Source organism: Carlito syrichta, unplaced genomic scaffold (genome assembly GCF_000164805.1).
Source record: "Carlito syrichta isolate Samal-C Ts95f unplaced genomic scaffold, Tarsius_syrichta-2.0.1 Scaffold311864, whole genome shotgun sequence".
Taxonomy (NCBI): domain Eukaryota; kingdom Metazoa; phylum Chordata; class Mammalia; order Primates; family Tarsiidae; genus Carlito; species Carlito syrichta.
The window spans coordinates 153696-164155 of record NW_007255960.1 but is presented as its reverse complement, the minus strand read 5'-3'; the positions used below and the strand labels follow the sequence as shown (position 1 = coordinate 164155).

Here is a 10460-nt window from a genome sequence, read left to right as displayed (position 1 = left end):
AAAAAAAAAAAAAAAAAGGAAGGCTGAGATGGAAGGATCACCTGAGCCCAGCAGGTCAAGGCTGAGGTGGCCATGAGCATACCACTGCCCTAAAGTCTGGGCAACAGTAATACTCTGACTCAAAAAAAAAAAATAGGCCAGGCGTGGTGGCTCAAGCCTATTATCCCAGCACTTTGGGATGCTGAGGTGAGAGGATTGCCTGAGCCCACGGGTTCGAAACCAGCCTGGGCAACATGGTGAGACGTCGTCACTACAATAAATAAAAAAATTAGCTGGGCATGGTAGCTCACACCTGTAGTTCCAGCTACTTGGAAGGCTCAGGTGGAAGAATTGCCTGAGCCCAGCAGGTGGAGGCTGTAGGGGCAAGGAGCGTGCCACTACACTCCAGCCTGGGCGACAGAGTGAGAATCCAACTCAATAATATATAAATAATAAATAAATAAAATACAATAAAATAACAGTAGTAACTACCTTTGTCCCATCTAGGTTGAGATCCATCTCCAGGGAGATTGGAGTTCTAGGCTAATAGGCCCAAACAGGCGGGTATTCTTCAACTGCCCGGAGCATGTGGTCGTGAGGCAGAAGCCACAGGAACTACGGGAAGAGGACTCTCAGAGCCATGGCCCATGTCAGCATCAACAGTGACCAGGGCGAGTGGGGCTTGAGCACAGATGCCGGGGAGCGAGCCCGGCTGCTACAGAGTCCCTGTGTGGACACAGCTCCCAAGAATGAGTGGGAGGCCTCTCCTGTGAGTCCAGGCAGAGGCACCACTTCCACGCTTGGGGCCATCTTCATTGTCGTCAACGCCTGCCTTGGCGCAGGGCTGCTCAACTTCCCAGCAGCCTTCAGCACTGCTGGGGGTGTGGCAGCCGGCATCACTCTACAGATGGTGAGTGTGCTGGCTGGGAGGGCAGAGGTGCAATTCAGGTGAGCTCTTTGCCTTAAAAGGGAGGCTTTGGTGCCGGGCTCAGTGGCTCAGCCTGTAATCCCACGCCTTTGGGAGGCTGAGGTGAGTGGATTGCCTGAGCCCACGGGTTCGAGACCCGTCTGGGCAACTTGGCGAGACCGCATCTCTACAATAAATCAAAAATTAGCCAGGCGTGGTAGCGCATGCCTGTAGTTCCAGCTACTTGGAAGGATCGCTGGAGCCTAGCAGGCGAGGCTGCGGTCACCAGGAGTGGCCACTGCACTCCAGTCTGGGCGACAGAGTGAGACTCCAACTCAAAAAAAAAAAAAAAAAAAAGGGAGGCTTTGGATCAGGGATGGTTAGTAGGTGACATATGTCTCATATGTCTCACTGTTCCTTCCCTCACACATGGCAGACATTACTAATCTATCCCAGCATTCTTTCCCTTGAGCCCAGATAAGGTTTCAGAAGCCTTCCCAACAATCAGAGAAATTTGAGCATCAACTGCGTATCTAACTTTTTAGGTGTTACATTGATAATGTGGTCCTATTCATAAAGGGGCCTTATCTTTTAAAACTACATGCTGAAATACTTATTGATGAAAAGACTCGATAGCTTGCACTGACTTCAAAATAATCCAGAGTGGAAAGGGAAACACAGTGAAACAAAATTGACCGTGAATCAATCAGTTTTGAAGCTAAGTGACAGTTCATTATACTAATCTATTTACTTTTGTATATTCGAAATTTTTCACTTTTCGTTTTTGCTCTTAAAGGAAATATCAACTTGGCAACCTCTGGCAGTCTATTAAAATTGCCCAGTGAGGTTTGCCAGGCCCTCTTTGGGCACTGGCCCAGTAAGTACTGAGCCAGCCTAGAATGCCCTCTGCTGCCAGGCCTTTCCCGCATGCTCTCGTTCTGCCCCTGCCTGCAGGGCATGCTGATTTTCATCATCAGTGGCCTTGTCATCCTGGCCTACTGCTCCCAGGCCAGCAACGAGAGGACCTATCAGGAGGTGGTGTGGGCTGTGTGTGGCAAGCTGACGGGTGTGCTGTGTGAGGTGGTCATCGCCGTCTATACCTTTGGCACCTGCATCGCCTTCCTCATCATCATCGGGGACCAGCAGGACAAGAGTGAGGCACCTCCTCAGTACCTACCTCTCCTTCTGGGTCCTGGGGATCCTGTGGTGGAGGGAAAAGGTGCCGAACACTGACCCAGGATTTGCCTGGGCCCAGCATTCATCTGGGAATCCTTTCTCCAGGCTGCTGGGCCCGTTAGACAGAGGGACGTCCTGGAGCCCAGCAGAGCAGGAGGGCTGTACCCTGTGGTGGCCTGGCATGACGTTCCCTCCTTCCTCCTTGTGCAGTTATAGCTGTGATGGCAAAGGAGCCTGAGGGGGCCAGTGGCGGCCCCTGGTACACAGACCGCAAGTTCACCATCAGCCTCACTGCCTTTCTCTTCATCCTGCCCCTCTCCATCCCCAGGGAGATCGGCTTCCAGAAATATGCCAGGTGCGGAGCAGGTTCCCACCCCAGCCTGGGACAGACAGAAGCTCTGATACTGGGCAGCTAGAGACTGAAGGGCCGCTGGGGAACCCTGCTCTTCCTTGTCGCCACCCTTGGGGAGCAAGAACAGACAAGCCAGGGCAGACCAGAGCTTTCAGGGTTTCAGGCAGAAGACCTTCCATTTCTGTCTTCTTCCAGGGAGACAGCGGACCTTTCATCAATGAGAGATTTGCTTCTAAGTATCCCTGTCAAAGAAGGGGTGGGTGGCGATCAGGAGTGTGAAGACAGCTTGCCATCCTGGGCCTTGACTTTCCCTGGGAGGATGGGATTTGTGATCATTTGAGATTGCCAGCCTGGCAGTGTCTTCCATACAGCTTGGTATGAGAGGAGGAGACTGGCTTCCTGGCTCAGTGTCTGAAAAGCTGTGGAGTTCTAGGCTGTCCGCAGTCTATAAGTAGATGGTGACGCTCAGCTATCTCCAAGGCTCCCTTATGTGTTCACATTTCAGTATTAGTACTCTCAATCCTCTTACCTCTGGCATCTCCTAGTTCTCAAAGACCAGGTGGAGAGGATAGTCTACTCACAGCCTGCACCAAAGCTGGGCTGCTCTGGTTGAAATTCCAGGTGTGCTTGGAGCCCAGCTCTCTGCCATGATCTCTGAGCCATGGGCCAGCACATTTCTTGGTGGCCAGACTTATCAGTCAGGTCCCCTGTTGGTTGTTCAGCTCCCTCCAAGCTGTGGCAGGTTTCTCTGAAACTTACTTCTCAGGCATCTCCTCAGTCTTTGCTTGCCGTAGTTCCCAGGTCATTCAGTGGACACTTGTAGTCACTAGGCCTGAGAGTAGATGGCCATGGGAAAGGAAACAGAAAACGGCAGCTGGGTCTAGAGAGGAGAACGCTCAATCTCTCCTTTCTGGCAGCTTCCTGAGCGTCGTGGGTACTTGGTACGTCACTGCCATTGTTATCATCAAGTACTTCTGGCCAGATAAAGAAATGACCCCAGGAAACATCCTGACCAGGTGAGTGAGAGCCCCTGGGAGACATATGGGCTAGAAACCACCACTTGGGCCCCAGCAGATACTGTGCCAGGCACCAAAAGGCCACACAGGCGCTCTTCCCAAGGCACATAGGGCTGTCTCATTTGTCATTGAAGGAAGGAAGAAAGAAGTCCCAATCTCTTGTGAGTGGAGGGAAGAGTAAGAACCACAGATAGGGGACTTTGCCACTAACACCCAATAGATGAACCAGTGCAAGAGTAGGCCTCAAGTTGTAGAGACCACTGGGGTGGAATTGCACGTTTTTCTGACTTCTGCTTATCGATAATTTCTCGGTCTGTTTGAGGATGAATGTCTTGTCTTTTTTTTAAGTTTCCTTTTTTTGAAGGAACAAACCAGAAGAGTCAAAGCCCTGGTCCAGAAACCAGCAATTCTGGATTTGGGTCCCAGGCGGGCCTTCCCAAGCTTCAGTTTACTGCAGTTGCCTTCTCCCTGTTCCCAGACTTCTGTGGCTGGAACGTGCAGAATGCCGGTTGCTGGAGACCATGGGGGTTGAATGAGGAGGCAGGGCCTGGGGAGGGTTGGTCACTCTGAGGGGCTCCCAAGTAGCGCCTTATGCGTTCGTCCACAGGCCGACTTCCTGGATGGCCGTGTTCAACGCCACGCCCACCATCTGCTTCGGATTTCAGGTGCCCGTTGCAAGGTCCCTACTGTCCCCTTCGCTCCTCCCCTGTTGTGGGATGGACCCGTGTTGCAGGCAGGATGAGGGGATTCCTGGGAGGAAGGATGGAGTTGGGGCCCCAGGACTTGCCCCTGGTCCCTGGGGTCTTTGTCCCCAAGGTCCTCTCTAGACACCGGGAGTAAGACTTCCCTGCCATGACTATGCCCTTCACCTGGACAGTGCCACGTGAGCAGTGTACCCGTCTTCAACAGCATGCGGCAGCCTGAGGTGAAGACCTGGGGTGGGGTGGTGACGGCCGCCATGGTCATAGCTCTTGCTGTCTACATGGGTACAGGTGAGTGCTCCCCCCAAAAGACCAGAATTGGAGTGTTTTCACTCCATCTCAAGTTCCCAGGTCCCCTGACCCAGCTTCCCTGGAGACAGCCTGTACTCCCAGCATGACAAATACTCCTGTAGGCATTGGTTTGAACTTGGGCTTCCTAGGGTCTCCTGCTGCCAAGATGAGAGAGATGTATTCATTTTTTCACTCACCAGTTCTAAGTTGGTGCCTAGGAAGGGCCAGGAACTGTTCTCGGCGTGGGGGAGGCCATGGTGATAGATAGGCCTGGTCCTGTCCTCGTGAGATTGACAGTCTCGTTGGAAAGACAGTCATCAAGAGTAACTAGGGGCCAGGCATAGTGGCTCAAGCCTGTAATTCCAGCACTTTGGAGGCAGGGGCGAGAGGATTGCCTGAGCCCAGGGGTACGAGACTAGCCTGGACAACTTAGTGAGACCGTCTCTATCATAAATCAAAAAATAAACTGGACATGGTAGCGCACACCTGTAGTTTCACCTACTTGGAAGGCTGAGGCAGAAGGGTCGCCCGAGCCCAGCAAGTCAAGGCTGCGGTGGCTGTGAGCATGCCACTGCACTCCATCCTGGGCAGCAGAGTGAAACTCCAACTCAAAAAAAAATAGGGGATCAATAAGAAATTCCAGACGGTGGCGAGTGCTGTGATGACAGTGAAAAGGGGAGTTGTGAATGAGACTAGGTGGGGTACTTGGTTTACAAATGGCTCCTCTCTGAGGGGTCCCAAATGATGAGAAAGAGCTGTAATAGAAAGAACTGGGGGAGAAGCGTACTAGACAGAAGAACCACAAAATGCCAAGTCCCTGAGGCAGGACCGGAAAGGAGGTAAGTGTGACTGGAGTGGAGTGAGTTGGGACAGGTGGCAGGCCGTGAGGCCAGATAGGTCATGGGCGTCAGATCTGTTGGGCCTCAAGGGCTGTTGTAGCCAGAAAGGAAGTGTTCTAAGCAGGGGAGTCGCTCAGGGAAAAATGGCTCTGGCTTCTGTGTTGAGAGTAATCGGGATGAGGGAGCAGGGCTGGGAGACCAGGAAGAATGGCCCCCTGTGGGACCTTCCAGGTGGGCTGCAGCACTGTCTAGCCTCTGAAGACACAGCCAGAAACAAGAGGGGCAAATGGGCAAACCCCTCTTCTCCTGGGACTCATTCTGGGCGGGGGAGAGGGGACAGACAAGAAACCAGTTTTAAAAAAATTTAGAGAAGAATGAGTGTTAGAAAAAACAAGGCGATATGAGGGAGTTCCTGGGATGGGGGTCACATGGGTGGCATGGCAGAAAGCCTTCCCAGAGGAGGGACATCTGTACTGAGACCTGAATGATGAGGAAATGACAGCGTGAATATCTGGCAGACAACAGTTAGTGCAGAGGCTCTAAGGCAGAAACATCCTGGGCAAGTTCAAGATCAAAAAGGTGGGGGCTGGCTGGGTGCGACGTCTCACGCCTATAATCTCAGCACTCTGGAGGCCAAGGTAAAAGGATTGCCTGAGCCCAAGGATTCAAGACCAGCCTGGGCAACCTGGCAAGACCTCATCTCTACAATAAATCAAGAAAAAATTAGCCAGGCGTGATGGCGCACACCTATAGTTCCAGCTACTTGGAAGACTGACGCAGCAGGATCACCTGAGCCCAGCAGGTCAAAGCTGCGGTGGCCGTGAGCGTGTCACTGCGCTCCAGCCTGGGTGACAGAGTGAGACTCCAACTAAAAAAAAACAGGGGGGCTGGAGGACTGGGGGGATATGAGAAGTCAGGGAGGGGGCATCTGATCCCAGCCCAACTTCCCCTCTGAGCCTCAGTCTAAGCCTCGGGAGCTGCTGCTGCATCCTCCCTGGCTGATGTTGCACCAGGAGTAGGCAGTCCACCCCACCCTCCCAGAGTGGCTCTGATTCGGCCCCTTTGTCCCTGCACACAGGCATCTGTGGCTTCCTGACCTTTGGAGCTGCTGTGGACCCCGATGTGCTCCTGTCTTACCCCTCGGAGGACATGGCTGTGGCTGTTGCCCGAGCCTTCATCATCCTGAGTGTGCTCACCTCCTACCCCATCCTGCACTTCTGTGGGCGGTGAGTAGCCTCCTGCCCTGTTGGGGCCCTCCTGTTCCCCAGGACCCCTCAGAGCCCCTGTGAGCCCTTTCAGCATGGTACTTTGACCCTGTGTGGAACCCATTCTGTGGAAGGAGAAACTGGAGACCATAGAAAAGAGTCAGCGCCTAGGATGGCCTTCCAGGTACCCCAAGCCAGGTCTCAGGAGCTGTCCTGGGGTCACCAGAATGTTCTGTGAGTCCCGTAAGAATCTTTATCCCGCCGTGATGCGGTAGCTCACACCTGTCATCCCAGTACTTTGGGAGGCAGAAGCAAGAGGATTGCCTGAGCCCATGGGCTCCAGACCAGCCTAGGCAAATTAGAGAGACCTCATCTCTACAATAAATCAAAAAATTAGCTAGGTGTGGTGGTGCATGCCTGTAGTTCCAGCTACTTGGAAGGATCACCTGAGCTTAGCAGGTTGAGCCTGCTGTGGCCGTGAGTATGCCACTGCACTCCAGCCTAGGTGACAGAATGAGACTATAACTCAAAAAAAAGAGAGAGAGAGAATCTCTATCCAGATTATTTTCTGACCTTTCACATGGGTGTCCAGCCTTTTGGATATCCCCAGACCATTCCATTTAAGAAGAAAACATATCCTTTTCTTTATTTTATTTTTTGTTTGAGTTGGGGTCTTACCCCATCACTTAGACTGGAATTCAGTTGCTCATTGGGTTGAAGTCATCCTCCCACCTCAGCCTCCCACGTAGCTGGGACTACAGGCTCATGCCACCATGCCTGGCTAATTTTTTATTTTATTTTATTTTATTTTTTAGTTTTTGTGGAGACAAGGTCTCACTACATTGCCCAGGCTAGTATCAAACTCCTGGGCCCAGGCAATTCCTGCCTCAGCCTCCCAAAGTGCTGGGATTACTGGCATGAGCCATTCACCTAGCAAAATAATGTATCCGTTTCTGTAGAGTGAAGCAAAGCACAAAGCCCTCCACATTCACCATCTCATCTAGTCTGAGGGAACCAAAGTACTGGTAGGCCCATTTTACAAAAGAGGAAACTGAAGCTCAGTATTAGGGCCCTCCCCACCATCTGCCCGTGAGGGGTCTGATTCCTGTGAGCTAGGGGTGGGTGGCCGTCAGCACCAAGGGCGTCTCTGATCCCTCTCCACATGGGCAGGGCGGTGGTGGAAGGCCTGTGGCTGCGCTACCAGGGGATGCCGGTGGAGGAGGACGTGGGGCGGGAGCGGCGCCGGCGCGTGCTGCAGACGCTGGTCTGGTTCCTGCTCACCCTGCTGCTGGCACTCTTCATCCCTGATATCGGCAAGGTGATCTCAGTCATCGGAGGCCTGGCCGCCTGCTTCATCTTCGTCTTCCCAGGTGCAGACCCCTGGCATCCCCTCACAGCCCCGCAGCTGAGACTCATGGGGCCTCCCTGGTCTCGTTGCCCCACCTGTTCAAAACCTGCTGGGGAGAGTAACTACAGCATTTATCCATCACCCACGTCTGCTCAGTACTTGCCCCTGCCCAAGCATTATGAGGGAAAGAAGGTGTAGTTGTGACCTCCAGTTTACCATTGAGGAGGTGTGGGCTCAGAGAGGGTAACAGACTTGCCTAAAGCTTGACAAACCGAGCTAGTAAGTGACAAACCTGTTCAAATTGAAGGCTGTCTGGGTCCAGAGTCTATACTTTTAACCCTTCATTCAAGTATCTTGCCCCCTGACTGTGAGGGATCTCTCTGGCCTGTTCAGCCCATTGCAGCCCATTATTACAGCAGTGGGGGCTGGGGTGGTGCCCTGACACAGACATCAGGAGACCTGAGTACCAGACATGGGTCTGTACTAGATCCCTAAGGAACTGCCTATTTGCCCATCCATAAGTTCAACCCATACCCAGCTTGTCCCTATGCAGGAAGCCACCTAGAGATCCCTGGCCACTTTGCTTAGAGCAAGGGAGTCACATCTGCCCAGAAGTGCACTGGGAAGGGCCCTGGGAGTGGGATACCACTGAGTCACCATTCAGTGCTGTCCCTTTAGCTCTGAGTCTCGCATGCAGCCCAAGGAGGACTTGTCAGATGCTGGCCTGTCCTAAGGGAGTAGATGCCAGGCCTGTCCTGCCAGTTGTAGACTAAGGGACCAAAATGGAATATGTGTAGAGTAAACATAGGCCTTTCTCCATCCACCATCGTTACCTCTTGGTAAGGGAGAAGGCTGAGCCTGAGGGAGGGAGCCCCTTGCCCTGCAAACACTCAGGGCTGCTTCCTCTCTAACAGGGCTGTGCCTCATTCAAGCTAAACTCTCTGAGATGGAGGAAGTCAAACCAGCCAGGTAAAGCATGGCTCAGCTATATGGTCCTCTCGGGGAGACGGTGGATTGGGGAGAAAGGGGGCTAAAAAAAGGTAGAGATGAAGAGACTTGTGTAACACACAAAAAAACAAAAACAGAAAAGAGATTTGTGTATGTAAAAATAATGGGGTTTTGGGCTGGGCACAGTGGCTCACGCCTATCATCCCAGCACTTTGGGAGGCCAAGGTGAAAGGATTGCCTGAGCCCATGGGTTCAAGACCAGCCTGGGCAACCTGGCGAGACCTCATGTCTACAATAAATCAAGAAAAATGAGCCGAGCGTGGTGGCGTATGTCTGTAGTTCCAGCTATTGGAAGGCTGAGGTAGAAGGATCACCTAAGCCCAGCAGGTCAAAGCTGCAGTGACTGTGAGCGTGCTGCTGCACTCCAGCCTAGGCCACAAAGAGTGAAAATCTAACCCCCCCCAAAAAAAACAATGGGGTGTTTTCTGGGCGCAGTGGCTCATGCCTATAATCCCAGCACTTTGGGAAGTGGAGGCAGAAGAGGATTGTCTGAGCCCATGGGTTTGAGACCAGCCTGGGCAACGTGGCAAAACCTCTTCTCTACAATGAATCAAAAAAATTAGCTGGGGGTGGTAGCACGTGCCTATAGTTCCAGCTACTTGGAAGGCTGGGTTGAGGTGGAAGGATCACATGAGCCTAGCAGGTCGAGGCTGTGGTGGCCATGAGCATGCCACTGCACTCCAGCATGGGTGACAGAGTGAGACTCCGACTCAAAAAAAAATTATGAGGTTTTAAAGTACTTATTTTTATTTATTTATTTATTTTGAGTCGGAGTCTCACTCTGGTGCCCAGACTGGAGTGCTTAAGGTACTTTTTTAAAATGGGTAACATGTGTCTTGTTAGAAATTCAAAACCTAGGCCGGGCACAGTGGCTCATGCCTATAATCCTAGCACTTTGGAAGGCTGAGGTGAGAGGATTGCCTGAGCCTGTGGGTCCAAGACTAGCCTGGACAACATAGCAAGACCTCATCTCTACAATAAATAAAAAAATTAGCCGGGCATGGTGGTACATGCCTATAGTTCCAGCTGCTTGGAAGGTTAAGGTGAAAGGATTGCCTGAGCCCAGCAGGTATTGTAGAGGTGAGGTCTTACTAAGTTGTCCAGGCTGGTCTCGAACCCCTGTACTCAGGCAATCCTCTTGCCTTGGGCTTCCAAAGTGCTGGGATTATAGACATGAGCCATGACACCCGGCCTCTGTTTTGTTTTATCAAAAAAAGACTTCATGCCAGACACACTTTTCTGCCATTTGCTTTTTTTTAACATAACTATCAGTACATGAAGATTTGCTCCTTCCTTTTTTAAATGGCTGCCGAATATTCTGTTGTGTGAATGTGTCCTGAATGTGGGTACTGTTATCCATCTTGGTGTATCTCTTCCCAGATTTTGGTAGGATCAATTCTTAGGTGGAAACTGTGAGGTCACAGTGCATGTTCACCTTCCTTTCTAAATTGTGTTAGTCTAATGGATAAGAAATATTACATTGTCTGGACGCAGTGTCTCAGCCTATAATCCCAGCACTTTGGGAGGCCCAGGCAAAGGAATTGCCTGAGCCCGGGATTTCAAGACCAGCCTGGGCAACTTGGTGAGACCTTGTCTCTACAGTAAATCTCTCTCTCTCTCTCTCTCTCTCTCTCTCTC

At 51.9% G+C, this 10460-nt stretch overlaps 1 protein-coding gene across 1 annotated transcript in view; it reads left to right on the top strand.

Annotated features, from left to right (window-relative positions):
- Positions 1–10460, top strand: part of SLC38A7 (solute carrier family 38 member 7) — an 18629-nt gene that overhangs the window by 4470 nt on the left and 3699 nt on the right. Inside the window, exons 2-10 of the mRNA XM_008069214.2 lie at positions 509–889; positions 1841–2039; positions 2273–2417; positions 3332–3430; positions 4038–4095; positions 4308–4422; positions 6340–6487; positions 7637–7836; positions 8729–8783. Of these exons, the coding sequence (XP_008067405.1) occupies positions 620–889; positions 1841–2039; positions 2273–2417; positions 3332–3430; positions 4038–4095; positions 4308–4422; positions 6340–6487; positions 7637–7836; positions 8729–8783 (1289 nt within the window). The 5' untranslated portion in view covers positions 509–619. The remainder of the gene's footprint in view (positions 1–508; positions 890–1840; positions 2040–2272; positions 2418–3331; positions 3431–4037; positions 4096–4307; positions 4423–6339; positions 6488–7636; positions 7837–8728; positions 8784–10460) is intronic.